The following is a 16,895-nucleotide window of genomic DNA, read 5'->3' as shown; positions in this document are numbered from 1 at the left end:
AATCACAATAAAGTTTAAAAAACAAACCCAATCAAGTTAATATAGTCAACTCTTAGTCACCGGAATTTAGGTGTAAGGGCAGATGTATGGATGGTCTAGTAAATGTCAAGAGTAGATTTATAAACTTATAAATTCAGAGAGCTCAGAGAGATGTCAGGCGACATCTGGTAGAGTAACGCCAAAGTGTGTGGTAAGAGTGGACAAAAAGAGAGTCAAGGAACACATTAAGAGTAAATGTGACTCACTCTGGGAGCATTTAAAAACAATGGTGCTATGCCCAAGGTGTTATTAAAAACCCATTCTGGAAATGTAATTTTTTCAAAAAATAAGATAAATTAGCATCACACTAGTTTCATTAAAACTAACACTGTGTTTGTACAATAGCAGTTATTGACTATATACTTGTTTAAGTATCTGTTTCCACACTAGACTGTAAGATTTCTGAGGACAGAAACTGTTTATATCTAAATATCCTGAGTGAAGACAAGTGCTGACATAATAATGTTTACTGAATATATGAATGAATGAAAAGCCGAACGAACATCAGTAGTGAAAAAGATACAGGTAAGTCAAACCCCTAATTTAAAATGACAGTTAAATTCCTCAGAAGAATGCTTTAACTAGAGCTTTTGTTCCAGTACACAAAAACTAGGAAGAAAAGCAAGCCCAAATGAATAAGGTGGCAAAGAAGAGTTTTTAATAAGAAAAACCTTATCAAAATTTAAGTTATATCAAAATAATGCAAAGCAACCAGGCCAAGCTACTTATCTATAAATTCAAATATTCTGCTTAAGGAAAGTTCACATGAACGTGTGTAGCTGTCTTCCATGAAACTGACCTCAAAAGATTCACAAGGAAAAAAAGATTTGAATGCCTGAATAGAAAAAAAAAAAAAGTTACCTTGCCTTCGTAGTTCATTTTTAACAGCTTCTACACCTCCTGTTTTTTCAATGAAGTCATATATAACTTTTGATGTTTCTCGGTCTTTAAGTTGTGCCTCTGAGATTCCACACATATCAAAAAGATTCTTCAATTCTGGATCCAAATTATTCAGCTAAAAAAGATAAAGTAACTGTTAACTATAAAATCTACCCCAATTTTTAAAAAGAAGCATGATCAAATTCAAATTTAGTTCTCACCTGAGTCCTTTATGATATTATTTTAAATTTATACACTTTTAACATGGTTAGATTATTTATAAGCCAACTAAACTTTCTTATTTAAAAAACAGAAAAGATAAGAACAAAGAATAAATTTTTCATTTTTTGTTCCCTATCTTCAAAAAGAAGGCATCTCATTTAGAGTTTTACTAACCCATTCCTGATTCAGATCTCCAATGTTCACCTGTTACTAAATAAGATTTAGGTATAAACACAAATAAACAAAAAAAGTAAATCAATTTGAAAATTTGAAGAAAGGACCTCCTTATAACTTCAGCATCCTGTACAGAGCCCAACATAAAGAAGCATTCAATAAATGTTGTGGAGTTAACATTGTAGTTAATAACAAAAAAAACCCAGAAGGATTTCTGACCCCAATCACAAATATTTCTCTTCAAAATAATTTTTCCAAACCCTGATTATCTGTCAAATGTGAAATACATATTACTTAAGCAACCAAAATAGATTAAAAATGTTAAAAACACTTATTTTTGCCAGCAGTTGCCTACCTTGCTCATAGTGCTAAAAATTAAATAATGACAAAACTGCCAAAAAGAATAGAATGAAAAGATTTAGATAATTTAACAACTGGATATTCAGAATTTGATTATAGTACTTTCCAGTAATTTGGTATATATTCCCCTAAAATGATCAGTTAGCAGAAATAATTCTCTTGGCTGTCAACACACAAGAATTTTATATTATAGTATGTAAGATTTTATCTATCTATCTGTCTGTCTATCTATCTATCTATCTATCTATCTATCTATCTATCTATCTATGAGAGAGAGAGAGCAAGCAGGGGAGGAGCAGAGGGAGAGGGAGAGAGAGAATCTTGAGCAGACTCTGGCTGAGCGCAGAGCCGACACGGGGTTCGATCTCATGACCTTTAGATCATGACCTGAGCCGAAACCAAGAGTCAGACTGAACCATCCAGGCACCCCTGTATTACAGTACATAAATCCAAGGAGTATAAAACCTTTGTCTTTACAGACATAGCCATAAATGACAGAACAATACTAAGGTTTCCAATCTCAGTGGTATATGTACATAAACACATTCAAATAAACGCTAGAATTCACAAAAATGAATAATAAAAATCTACCCGTAGGCCACAGCATTACCACATATTTAGAGCAATAATATTTATGGCTTGAAAAGACACTTACATCAAAGCCAGTATTCGGATCCCAACCAACATGTCCAATGTGCCTAAAGAAGTAGACCAAAAATACATATAAATAAAAAATAGAAAATACATAAAAAGCATTTAAAACATAAAATATATGAAATCCAATCCAACCAATAAATTTTGGGGCTGAACTAATAGTTCTCACAGACATACCCATATTCAGGGAAAAACTGTGTGAGGAGTCAGGAGGTCAGGATTAAAACTGAGTTTTAACATTTTTGCACAATCTTTCTGAGCATCCATTTCCTCAACTGTCAAACTAGCAGAAGAATATAAGCATATATACATGAGAGGATAGGAATTTTGTAATGAGCTAATGAAATGATGTATATGAAAATGCTTAAAATATGTCAAATAAATACCAAAGGTTTGATGCCTACTACAGACTAAATGTTTGTGTCCCCTAAAAATTCCTATGTTGAGACTTAATCCCCAATGTGATGGTATTTGGAGATAAGGATTTGGGGAGGTGATTAGGTTTTGAGGGTGGATCCCTCAAGAATGGGATTAGTGCCCTTAAAAAAAAGGCCCCAGAGAGTTCTCTTGCCCTCTTCCTCTTTTTTTTTTTTTTTTTTAAAGATTTTATTTATTTGACAGAGAGAGCACAAGCAGAGGGAGAGAGAGGGAGAAGCAGGCTCCCTGCTGAGGAAGGAGCCCAATGTGGGACTCGATCCCAAGACCCTGGGATCATGACCCGAGCCAAAGGCAGCCGCTTAACCGACTGGAGCCACCCAGGCGTCCCTCTTGCCCTCTTCCAACATGTGAGGAAGACAGCTAGAAGACAGCTATTAATCAGGCAGTGGAACCACACTAAATTTTGCCTGCCTCTTCCCAATCTCCAGAACTATAGAAATAAAATTCTGTTGTTTATAAGCCACTCAGTCTACGGTATTCTGTTATAGCAGCCCAAATGGACTAAGACAGTGCCTCTAGGCAATTTCCAAATACCATTTATAGGGAAAAAGTGAGAAATCATTATGTCCAACAGTTATTTAAAGAAACAACTTAATCTGATATTTCTTTCCTGATGAGAAGGGTAAATAAACTGTAAGATGCACAGGAAGTCTACTGAGCAATAGCCTTAAAAAAAAAACAACACACATACACACACAAAAAAACCCAACTCCAACAAAATCTATAGCGAAAAAAGTATGCAGATGATAAATGTAAGGGTCCTCCAAAAAAGAAAACAAAATTTTCTAACAAGGTAAAAACCAAGAGCAGCAGTGAGTAAATGAAAAGATAAGAAAAACAAAAGAACTCTCTTACTGGAAATTGCTTGGTGTTCCAATATCTGCCTTGGTTAATCTCTTCTTTTTAGCTTTTCCTTTTTTCTTTTCTTTGGTATGGGAGATGTTGTTGACTTGTGGACCATAAAATCTATTGGTTGTGATTTCTGGATTTTTTATGTCAACTGTTGCCATGGGTAGATTAGGACCTGCAAAACAATATGAAAAGGATATAATTTAAGATAACAATTATTACATTCATAATTTATAATTTAAGTATCTTTCTCTGAAGTAGGACCACTTCACTAATATAAATTATTTAAATTTTAAAGTTGCATGTTAATTTTTTATAAATAATGGATAAAGTACTGCCAAAATTTCAAAAGCCTATAATAAATTCTTAAACACATTAGCATAGGTGGTATTTCAAAGAGAACTTACATTTTTGTAACATTAAATCTCATGGAAAATAAAAATAAAAATTTTCAATAAGAATTTAAATTTAATTGGTCTAAATCCCTTAAATTTTGACTATAATAGCCTTACACACATCCCATTACTTGTGGGTAAAGTGGTATATATGACATAACAAGCATAATAAAAATTAAAAAGAGCATATACTTTTTTTTTTAAATCTGACACAGAAATCTAGTCTTACTTCTTTGTTTCAACTTTATTAGTCCATGAGGGAAAAAAAGTACTTATACAATTATTACTACTATTTTTTCCAAAACTACCATATATAAGTCCAGTAATATTTTCCCTATCAGTATACGTACACTTTGACTTTGGAAGTACAGGGCTCAAAAATGAGATGGAAAAATTCTCAAAACACTCATCTTCCACAAGAATCAATAGTGAAAATCTCCAGCATCTTCAGATATTGATAATAGCACCTTTAGTAGTGACACTAAATATAATATACAAAACCTGTTTTATAATTCACAAAAATATCCTTGGCTTTAAAAGCATGACAGTCTAAATGAAATGTATTCAATTTAAAAATTCCTTATAAATTTAACTAATGGCATCACATGTTCCTATTTTAATATAGGATTCTCTGACAAAACCTCTTACTAGAAAATTCCTCTGAGATGAGTATATTAATGCCATCCTTAGAAAGGGCTGCTTGTAAGATTTGCTCTGAGCTGGCATCTGGAAAATGGGATTGCAAGAGGTTTTTTTATCATTCCCTGATAAGATGGGCTCATTGTGCCTCAACTATTTGTGCTAACAATGTGCTTAATGCTAAACACCTGCGTTCCTTCTGGGAGTCTAGTATCTTGGTATGTGCTAGAAAGAGGAGGACTACGTGATTAACCCCCAATAAACTCTGAGCACTGAGTCCCTAATGAGTTTCTCTTTTAGACAACATTTACCATGTGTTGTAACAACTTATTACTGGACGAATTATGTGCATTCCCCACGACTCCAATGGGAGAAGACTATGGCAAAGCTGTATGTGGTTTCCCTCAGACTAACCCCATATGTCTTTCCCTTTGTTGATTTTGTTTTATATCCTTTCACTGTTGTAAATCTTTGCCATGAGTATCCCACTATATGCCTGGTCCTGTTGAGTCCTTCTAGCAAATCAGCTGTGGGGTGGTCTTGAGGACCCCTGACACAATCATAGAATGGAAAACAGAAATCCCAAGAAATTACAGGCTAATGTATGTTAGGTGATAACTAAATGCTAATTTGACTGTATTTCTTCAACTGCATTAAAAACCTCAAATGTAGCCTATTCATTAAAGTTATATGAAAGAACAATGTTTATCTAAATGGGTATATTATATATAACCCATGTTCTCTCTTTCAACTCTACTATTCAAGATGAAATAGAGCTAAAATAAAATTTACAAAAGCCATCTACCACCTTATCGGACAAGTAAACAATTTGGAAAGATTTGTATTTTTAATATCACCAAAATTCAGCTATTTTCCCTCCATATTCAAAGTCTACTTACATGTAAGTGTCTAAAAGTTCTATCTGTATTTTCATATAAAATTCCATGGGAAATTGCTCATATCGGCAAGAAATAAAGAAACTGTTATTTGAAAAAGATGGAAGGTAGTGAATAATATGGATAAGACCATTAAAATAAGCTGATTCAGTGTCAAGGAATAATAAAAATGACTGGATCAAAAGTTAAAGGTTAGTTATGCAATACAGAAGGCTTATGAAATAGTAGATAAAGGCTGGATTTTCAAATTTGTTCAGGTATCAGATTTCAGTGTTTACTATAGTTTCACAAAGTAAGGGACTTATTGAGAATACCCAGAACTCAAGTGTTGGAGGGTTAAATTGGTGCCATACTCAAAGGCTTATCTACTGATCTGTTTCTACCTCTCTTCCTTTCTTTTCTGCCTTCCCTCTTATTATTTAGCTTTACAAATCAGTATCAGCAACACCATCCATGGTAAGATGCCGCAAAACACTACCTACTCTCTTATCTTTATACTTAATAGAATTTAAGAGTTAGCTTAAGACAGATTTAGGAGTATCAGAATGAGGCACTTTCCTTATACATTACCACCCCTCCTGAAATAGGTGTTCAAAGAGCAACTATAAAGAAGCAACCAGATTCACCATTTAAAAAATAACAAAACTATTACTAGTTTTTAGAAAAAAACAAAGATGAAAATATTTTTATGCTGCTTTAGGTTATATAAAAGTTATTATTATACCATGGATGTTTTAAATGGTAATAGAATGGGGTAAAGTGAAGTTTAATAGTTTAAATTATCCAAGCTAATAAATTCTTTTCTGGGAAATTTAATAAAGTTAAGATTCTTGTAAGCCTGATTCATAACTCACTAGAGAAAATAATTCAGTCATCTCTGAAGAAAGTTTAAGGATAAAGAAGACAGGAACAAAATATAAGTGGTATGTGGAATGAATAACAAAGTTTAACTCATACTGTAGTCAGACTGTTTCCCCTCCTCCCTCTACCCAAAACGGAGGTGTGGATATATTGTTACTGCCACACAGTTTATAAAGCCTTTGAATTAGCTATTTAGCGTCATTACACATGAATTTCATTAGTACTAGTTAAAACATTACTTAAGTCTATACAGGAAAATTCAAATTATACAGAATACAGAAAATTAGTATTAGCTGAGAAATTAGAGTGTTTTTCTACACTTTTCATCTTATAGATGAAAACTAAGGATGAGAAGGGTCAGGTGACCTATCTAAAGTCACACAATTAGTGGCAAAAGCAAAGGTGAACTCTATCTTGGTTCCTAGTCCACTACCCTATTAATTACTACTGTACTTTTTACACTAAAGTCAAACCATAAGGTGATTGATAATGCTAACGTTACCAATGTTATCATATATCATTTCCTTATCAATTAGTTTTCTCAATTTATATAGTTCAACAGTCCATCATTCAATAAATATAACTTCCAAAATTTAGAAAAAAAAAAAAACTCCTACATAATCATGGGATTTAGGTATTTGGTTATTTCTGTTGACAATAGTCACTTACTTTAGAGTTTGAAGGTGTTTGGAAGTAAGTTTAAAACGGTGTTCTAAAGCCCAATTAAATATTTGTTTCAAAAGTGACAACCTGTGTAAGGCACGGAGTCATTTTTTAATAAAGTTTATGGAAGATCTGGTAATACAGATACTCTTATATCACTTCTAGTAAAAATTAAATTATTCCATTTATGAAATTGTACTCATCCTAAGAACATATACTAAGTAAATATATAATGGAGGGGGCGGTTTCCCTTCTTTAAAAAAAAAAACAAAAACCAGTCAAATGACAAATTACCATTTTCTGATTAAAGACAACTGTCACAGAAAAGGCTTTTTAATACTCTCGCTGAACAGCATTTTTAGTTAATCTTTAGAACTAAAAGAACAAACTGAAGTCTTCCCCTTAATTACATAAAAAGCAGAGAACTCTCACCAAGGTAAAATAGTTGAGAAACAGGTGGCCCAGAGGCCTCTGATGTCAAGCAGTCATGAAGCTGAGAACAAATCATTGGAAAGCATCTAAGCTAAAAGGTGAGACTGACCGATAAAGAAAAAAGAAAGATGTATGGATTAGGAGTTAGTGAGGAAGACACTGAATTGCATTTCAGGAGTATATGTTACTTCTACATAAAGTGTCTTTTTAATAGTTACGATTTGACAAGGTCTACTAAACTGATAATCCAAATGCGGATTTAAGACAAAACACCCGGGTGGACACAGCAGGGTGGTTCAGGTGTCCACTGCGCCTGACAGTAGGGTAGAGTACCAAATGCAGGAAAGTAATATGCTGCCCTCAAAACAGCGGTCTCCACAGAGTGGGGAGAGCAAGACAAATGACTGCACTGCAGGAAAAAAAATACGAAAACTTCTATTAATTATTTCATCCTTTACTGTGTATGTAATATGTTAATACCATATTATATGTATATTTTATAAGGAAATATACAAATGCTGGCAATACATGCCATATAATTTTGCCTTTTAATGATACTATTTTTTTAAACTCTCATTTAATGAAAAGAAGTTTGGGATCACTGTGCCGAAGGGTTAAAACTACAGATCTAAAGATTTAAAACCAAGAGCAATCACAGAGAAAGAAACTATTTAATTATGAGTACCTCTCCTACTAGGAGTAATAAAATTGCAAGACACCACTGTCACCAAATTCATGAGGTGCCTGGTAGCTCAGTCGGTTAAGTGTCAGACTCTTGGTTTGGGCTCAGGTCATGATCTCAGCAGAGTCGGCTTGTCCCTCTCTCCCTCCCCTTCTGCTCCTCCTCCCGCTCAGAGCTCTCTCTCTAATAAATAAATAACATCTTAAAAAAAAAAAAAAAAGAATATCCAAATTCTGTGTATTCACGGATTAGGTGCCTCTTCAAAAGTACATTTTATATGTACTGAAAACTCCATAAAGTATTTATATTGTTAACTTTAATTATTTATACAACATCTACACTTTAAAATCTCAGGTTACTTTTCCCAAAGATGCCACTTCTAGGAAGCCTTCCCCACTGGTACTCAACACATGCTTACAGAATGCAGAATAAATTCAAAAGGATTAAAATATTGAGCATGCAACAAGGGAAAAAAATTCTAACACTGCTGTAAGAGTTCACAGATGAAGGACTTCTGACTCAGCTGCTTCTGCTTCCTTTGCCTCTGCCTCGTATCAGCTGTGTAACTTAAGGCATGTTATTTACCCAGTCTAGGTCTCAGTTTCTCCTTCAAAATCTTATGGACATAGCATAGTGATTAAGGGGCCAGGCTGTGGAGTTAGACTGCTTGAGACTGAACCCTGCTCTACCACTTACTAGTTTTGTGACCCTGAGCAAGTTACCCACCTTTGCCCCTGTGTGCTCTTCTATAAAATGGGGATAATAGCAGCCATTTCATAAGACCGCTGGACAGTGCGTGGCTGGTAGTAAATGATCATTACATAGTAGCTGCTAAAATTATTGTTGTCATTGTCTTCATCATAACCAGTATTTAGTTATACTATGCTAAGTACTTTGATTACTTCGTTTAATCTCCACTGCAGTCCTATAAAAAAGTATTAAAATTTCCACTTAAAAGACAAAGTCAAAGTATATAATACTTGGCACAAGGTAAGTCTTACTGAAGGTAGTCATTTTTTAAAAAAATTATAATAAGGTAAATAATCCAAAATTTAATACAGCAATATTTGGTTCATGTTTTTATATCAGGAAAACAAATTTAAGGACAAAATCAGAAATATATCTGATTAAGAGAAACAAACCCTAACAATCACCAATAGCTGTCACACATTGTGTGTTTTCTGGAATAAGCTATCTAAATTCTAATGAGAGGATGTGAGATGCTTTAAAAAAAAAAAAAAAAAGCCATATTTTCCATTATAATTAAGGTTCCTGGAGCAATGGTTCCTTTCCTCCACAGGGTCAGGGACCCAGTTTAAATGTGATGAAAGTTCTGCATCCTCTCTCCCCAGAGAAAATATATACACTTAAGAATTTACCACACTATTTCAGGGAGGGTTTATGGAGTCCAGGATAAGAATCTTTGCCCTAAAGATGTGGGACTTTGTCCTTTCTATTTTGGAATGTACACCTTTCTGGTATATATGTTTTTGTTTTTTTAAAATGAATTCTCAATACTTCAAGTGCTCATCATCAAATTAAGGAGGGTAATATACAGCTACTATTACTTCTAAACACACCATTAAAGTCAGTGCTCATTCTCACAGAGGCTAGTTTCATATTACCAGTATGAAATAATATTTCAAAATAAAAAAACATAAATCTTAAAGTAAGAAGTGAACAAGTATGCGACACAAAATTTACTACCTTTAAGGAAGATATTAAGTCAAGATTATACAGTTCCTAAACTTAATCAATTGTCAATACAGAATGAAGATGTAATAGTGATCTTCACCCTACATAGTCCTCCTTCATCCTATAAAAAAGCCAAAGAATAGTACATTTCTAAGACTCATCTTTGTTATTTTTAAAATGACACAATAAACTACAGTATTTGATCACAGATATTAAAAATTAAGTATTAATGTATGATACACGTTTCTAAAAGGATTAAACAACCATCCAAAATCTTCTAGATCAATAATTTGTATCTAAGAGCTTACCATTTGGGGGGTCTCGTCTCTTCTCTGTTAGAAAATAAATTAAAATAGTATTATTAGACATACACAATACAAAAATCAACATAAAAAATTAATTCACCTAAATTCTGTCTTATTCCTAAATCAATGTATAAGTGGCTAAGAAAGGTTTCTCTTAGGAACTGACATCTGAATAAAATAAGAGAGGGAACAACATATTTAAAGGCCCTAAGGAGGGAACAGCATGAAGGAACATCATGAAGCTTGGACTAGAGTGAGCCAACAGAAGAGTAAAAGGAGACCCAGGGACTGGATCATATAGGGTCCCACAGGCCATGGTAAGGAATACAGATTGTATTCTATATATGATAGGAAGCTATTACAGGGTTTTCAGTAGGGCCAGTGACATAATCTAATCTATGTTTTTAAAAGTTAACTTTGGCTACTATGTGGAAAAGAGATCGTAGGGGGCACTGAGTGGCAGCAGGGAGACTAGTGAGGGAGTTATGGTAGTCCAGATGACAGATGATGGGGGCTTAGATGGGGGGGGGGGCAGCAAAGGTGATGAGAAATAGATCCGGGATATGTTTTTGAAGGCAGAGACAACAGACTCACTGATAGGATTTACGAGAGACCATGGTAAGCCAGAGCAGAGCCTTCTACCAAGTTGGGGAAGATGTGGAGAGGAGTAGGAACAGGTCTAACTGGGGTTAGGGAACATGGCTCAAATGTTCTGCTCAGACATGTTAAGTTTGAAGGTTATTCTGATGCCCAATTGAAGTAAACAAGTCTGAAGGTTGGGGGAAACGTCAACAAATTTGGGGGGGCATCAGCATATGGAGAGTTTTCAAAGCTACAGGACTCAATGAAATCGCAAGAGTAATGAGAGATCTGATCACTAAAGCAGACCAAAATGATAATAAAAAGCTATAGAAGATTAGGAAGGAGTAAATCGAGGAGAACTATCAATCCATTGCACTCAGACTCTTACATACCAAGTTTGATATCATTTTGGCTTTAAGAAATTCAAAAGTGGTTGAAGAATTTTAAACAAATGTAATTTCCACAGATTTTCTAATATAAAATTGCCCAAAATTATAAGAGAAATACCCATAAATAAGGATATAATAATTAGTTTATAAACAGCCATAAACTAAAATTAATAGGATTTAACTGGGGGACAAGTTAAAAAATCCTGGCAATGGGAAACACAAATTTATTACTCCATCTGGTGGTCTGATGAAGTAACTTTCTGAAACACTGGACATAAGCAAGTCCTATCTATGTCAATGAATGTCAATCTCCCATTTCCCAGGTGATGTTATCTCTGCAACCACAGAGGAAATACTTCTTAAACTGATAACACAGATATGGAAATATACTGAGATAAATATAAAGTTCAGAGGATAAGTTCTAAAAAGTAATTTACAAATAAGACACAAACCGGGCTTGAGAGCCATTCATATGAAAAAAGTGAGAGTTTGGTTGAACAAAGAAGAATGGGAGCTATTGGTGTGAGGTATTTGCTAGAAACATTTGCAGAACAGTGTTTAATCAAATCAAGAGGTATTTTAGTATCAACTAGTAAAACTACTTGTGGAGTACTGTGTTCAGATATGACCACAGTATTTGAAGCTGGATCATTTCTTCAAATCTGGACCATCTGAAGAAGACATAAAAATCTATAGTGGATTCAGAGCACAGTATTCGGGATGATGCGTCTAGAAACTACATCATGTGAGGAGTAAGAAATTGAAACTGGTTAAACTAAAGAAGTAAAGGCATGAGAACATGATAGATGGCTTCCAGTATTAAATAGCTACTGGGAGGAAAAGAAAACAGACTAATTCTTTGTTGCTCCCAAAGTCAGACTCCATGCATCTAAGAAAGAGAGGGGAGGCTGGAGTTTGACTTAGCATGAAGCACTACCCAATGATCAATCAGCGGCCTCCCTGATCTTTCTGCTTCTGAAACACCATGCTTACAAGTTTAGGAACTACATAAAACAAAATTCCTGTACCAGCTGAAAGACACCTTTAAGTGACCTTCCTATTTCAAAGTCAATTAGTCTATATTTTAAGAAATATTTTTTACTTGTTTTGATTTGGAAATGTCACATATTTTGACTATAAGGAGCCCCACAGAGCCCCTGGCCTAGGACCTGACTATGTCACTGAAGTAGAGCACTGAACCATAAGTTATTCTATACCTTTAAATCCTTTCCTAGCATGGAATCGAGTAATTCATGTCCTTGGTCCCAAAAAGAAGTAACAAAAAACAGGTCCCTGATAATTCTGTTTACTCATTACAGTTGAGGTATAATAAGGCAATTGTGAGGCAAAACTTAGTTCATTTTATTTTCATTTTTTATCTCACCTCCCTCTTGAAAACCCATTAAAATAACAATAAAGACGTACAAAATGGAATACATGATTTTACATTTCTGTTTTCTGGATCCAATGTCTTATTTTTTCAAGGCTTAGTTCCTTTTAGTGGCAAAGCACATCCTGGAATACAGTGATCTTCAAAACTGTGGTAACATGTACCCCCAGATGTACAGAAAAACTTTCCAAGGAGCGTATGGCATAGCTAGTTTGAAGGGGATCTATTTGGTGATCGCAACTCCCATATGTCCTTTCTCCTAAAACTCATCTTCTTAAGATGTTGATTTTAGAGAGATTCACCTTTCCTAATCACCCTTCTCCCACCTGATGACAGAAAGGCCTAGTACACTGTTGTCAAATATTTCTATATCAATAAATTTAAAATTCTATACTAGACTGCATCATTCTCTATTTTATATGTATTACAGTCTCATGCATTAAACTACATTCCTTATGGTTTTATAATAGACAACATTAGGGCAAAACAGAGACAAAACAATGTTAACAGACTTTGTTTGCAATTTCGCTTATTTGCTTCTAGGCTTACCTAAAAAGTCTTTGTTGACAAAGTATTAAATATTCTAAGAATGTAAGTTAAGAACAATGCCATAAAAATGCAAGTTTAAGAGTCAGTATACATGGAATGTTATCAACAAAAAAGGTTATCAGAATGAGTTCTTCAGTAAATTTGAGAAAAATTAGTTCTTAATAAAAATATTTCTCTTAAGGATTAGTGCATTTTTTTTTTTTTTGGAAGGGGCCAGAGAATAAATATTTTAGGCTTTGTGTGCCATAGTCTTTGTTGTAACTACCCAACTGTTGTGGCACAAAAGCAGCCATTAGATGTATTATACAGACAGAATGGAAACCAATGAGCGTAGCTGTGTCTCGCTAATACTTTATTTATAAAAACAGGTGTGGGTCAGATCCGTCCCATGAGCCATAGTTTGCCAGCTCCTGTTCAAAAGAATTAAAAAAAAAAAAAAAGTTTACCAGATTTCCTTTGTCGCCGGCCCAACAAGTCTGTAACTGCTTTTCGGAATTTTTTTGCTTCTTCTTCATTGGCAAAATTAAGAGCAACTTGACAAGTCTGAAATATTTTTATTAAAAAAGGTAAACAACAAAAAACATGAGTCTAGCTTTATTTAATAAAAAAGTTGATAACAAAGTACATTTCTAAAGAAGGAAAGCTGAGTTTACTAGCAGACAAGAGCTTAGCTTAGCTTAGTTTTAATTTTATCTGAATAACTTAAGAATACTGAGAGCATGGAGAAGGCAAAGTAAAAGACTACTATTAGAAAAGTTGCCTCTCATAGTAGACATTCAAATATTAAATGGAATACTCCATCTTTTTTTTTTTTTTTTTTTAAAGATTTTATTTATTTATTCATGAGAGACAGAGAGGGAGAGGCAGAGGGAGAAGCAGGCTCCAAGGAGCAGAGAGCCCGATGCGGGACTCGATCCCAGGACCCTGGGATCATGACCTGAGCCGAAGGCAGACGCTTAACCATCTGAGCCACCCAGGCGCCCTGGAATACTCCATCTTCAACAACAACAAAAAGAGCAAATTGAATTTGATCTTTCAATAGAACTCTACAAAATAATTTGGATTTCAGAAAAGGCAAACACCAGAAAAGTTGGTCAAATGCAGGTCAGCTCTATCTTCACTAGGTTGTATGTATTATTTAAATTATAACCTTAATTCAGATAAATTATTAAAGATGTGGAAACACACTGACATCGATTATGGCATTTTATGCACACTTTTATATATGTACATATATTTATATTTTATTAAGAAAAATGTGAAAAATAACAGCTAGAGAAGAAAATACTTTTTGAAAAGATACATCATCTAATCTAAACTTTTTTCTCATTATACAAAACTTAGGAAATACAAATATGAAAATAAAGAAAATTAAAATCGCCTATAACCTAGTTAGACAATCCCTGTGAGCATACAGTATGGAAATGCTTCTAACATCTTCCTCAAGTTTATGCAATAAATTTTTTTTTTTTTTAAGATTTTATTTATTTATTTGAGAGAGAGAGAATGAGAGACAGAGAGCATGAGAGGGAGGAGGGTCAGAGGGAGAAGCAGACTCCCTGCCCAGCAGGGAGCCCGATGCGGGACTTGATCCTGGGACTCCAGGATCATGACCTGAGCCGAAGGCAGTTGCTTAACCGACTGAGCCACCCAGGCGCCCCTATGCAATAAATTTTTAAAATTCTATTCTCCCCTTATACACATTTATTGTATTTTTGCACTCTTCTAGGTCATGAACTATTCTTTCACAAAATAATTTGAATGGCAATATAACATTCAATATTTAAAAGATACCATGGATTAGTGGGCAAGTAAGACTTCATTTTTATACATAAGAAAACTAAATACCGGAAAGATTAAGCTATCTATCCAAAGACAAAGATGACAAAAAACCAAATTTCTTTTCTACATAGCAAATTATATTTACAATACTCTTTGGAATCTTTTTTTTTTTTTTTTTTTTGGCCCTTTAAAATCTTAGACATTTCTGGGGCACCTGGGTAGCTCAGTCGTTAAGCATCTGCCTTCAGCTCAGGTCATGATCCCAGGGTCCTGGGATCAAGCCCAAATCAGTCTCCCTGCTCAGCAGGAAGCCTGCTTCTCCCTCTTCCACTCCCCCTGCTTGTGTTCCCTCTCTTGCTGTCTCTCTCTCTCTCTCTCTGTCAAATAAATAAATAAATAAAATGTTAAAAAAATAATAAAAATTAAAAAAAATCTTAGACATTTCTTCCTATTTAGCTATACTATCTATGAAGAAGCTTTTAAAAGTAAAATAATTCTTTTTACTTTATACAATGTTTACATGGAAAGCTCATAAATGCTTTCCACAGACAAATATAAAAACATTTACATTAAACAGGGCAATAAAAAAAATATGACTTACATCTCCAGCAAAGGTATGAAAATATCCTCTAGGACTATTATATACAAAGTTATTGTATAGCTCTTGTTCCCACAATAGTTTCCCATCCTAGAAAAAAGTTAAAATAAGAGTTACCAAAAAGATAATCTCTAGGAATAAAACAAAATAGATGACTCATATTCAGGGAATTAGCTTTTACATGCACAGAAAACACACGTGTATAAAACATAAATAACATAATTTAATCAGTAATTTCTTAACAAAAGAGTACATTCTGGATGTTTCTTTCAAAAAACTACATAGCAAATGAGTTTAATTCAGTATGCTAAGACACAGTCTCATTAGCCTTGTATTCCCAAATATAGTTACTCAAATACAAAACTAGAACAATTACTAGATCATCATTGTTAGATAGAAGGACTAGAATACTGTTGTACATGCACTGATTATCAATGCATAGTTCCATCAGCAATAGACTGCCATCAAATATTACAGAACAGTTCATGCTCTCTTCCTCAATTCTGTAGATTCTGGGAGGGTCAAATATACCTTCTCTGTATTGTTCATTAACAATTTTTGAATCCCTAACTTATACACAGTGACCCTCTAAATAAATACAGGTAAAAGCAGTTAGTGTTGATCATGTGCAGAAAAAGACTGATGATTAAAGTGCACCGAGGTTAGAGTATAGTTAAGAGAACCATGGATGACTGGATTGTCCTATCTATGGCTGCAGTAGAAGAAATATAATTAACCTAATACCAAAGGTGGATAACTGCAAGTATTCAGCATTGGTTATCTATAATTAGAAATAAGTGGTTAGAGAAATATAAGTATTGTCCTATTCCGAAATCAAAGTTCTACCTAGACCATGACTTAAAGATATTCAGAAAACACTGTACGCACATATAATGCAATTCCTTTCTTCTCAGTGGAGTTATATGCACACTTGATTTCTAAACAGTGCTTCTCACTGGTGTTGAGAAATATGTCATAAAAACTAAACAGTTTTTTTCGAAACATGCATGTGTTCCCTATCCCCTAGAATCACTGCCATAGTGAGCGCCCACTACAGGAATATGCCATGTCTCTCAGCTGTCCTGGGGGATGGAGAAGCGGATGTTAAGCACAGTTACAAAGTACAGTAACTTAAATCTTATTTAATCTCAGGGAAACACTTTGCATTAGAACCAGATGGTTCTCCCATTTTACAAATAAATAAGCCAAGGCCCAGAGAAGTAAAACAGTTTGACTACAATCTATCTATCCTTAAGCATCATCCAGGAGAGTTCAAAGTCAGTTTATTTTTGGTAATTATTCCATTATACTTATTGCCATATCATATAAATATTACAAAAGCCTACCTATAGAAAAGGTTTTGTTTTTTTTTTTAATTTATTTATTTGTTAGAGAGAGAAAGAGTGAGGCAGGCAGAGGGAG

The 16,895-nt window shown here is 34.1% G+C and overlaps 1 protein-coding gene across 2 annotated transcripts in view; it reads right to left on the bottom strand.

The window, feature by feature from the left end:
* The window catches only part of WASL (WASP like actin nucleation promoting factor), a 72,308-nt gene that overhangs the window by 17,491 nt on the left and 37,922 nt on the right, over positions 1-16,895 (bottom strand). For both annotated transcript variants that reach the window (XR_010406403.1, XM_045864324.3), the window contains exons 3-8: positions 15,477-15,563; positions 13,540-13,636; positions 10,187-10,210; positions 3,622-3,790; positions 2,330-2,372; positions 901-1,054 (exon numbers count right to left, since the gene is read on the bottom strand). Coding sequence is in view for 1 of the 2 variants with exons in the window: in XM_045864324.3 (XP_045720280.1) it covers positions 901-1,054; positions 2,330-2,372; positions 3,622-3,790; positions 10,187-10,210; positions 13,540-13,636; positions 15,477-15,563 (574 nt within the window). In the remaining variant the exon portion in view is untranslated. The remainder of the gene's footprint in view (positions 1-900; positions 1,055-2,329; positions 2,373-3,621; positions 3,791-10,186; positions 10,211-13,539; positions 13,637-15,476; positions 15,564-16,895) is intronic.

The sequence above is a fragment of the Mirounga angustirostris genome, unplaced genomic scaffold (genome assembly GCF_029215605.1).
Source record: "Mirounga angustirostris isolate CCGP_5_RB_7025 unplaced genomic scaffold, mMirAng1.0.hap1 SCAF_12, whole genome shotgun sequence".
In the NCBI taxonomy this organism is placed as follows: Eukaryota; Metazoa; Chordata; class Mammalia; order Carnivora; family Phocidae; genus Mirounga; species Mirounga angustirostris.
Note: the sequence above shows the minus strand (reverse complement) of the source record. Positions and strands in the feature narration are given on the sequence as shown.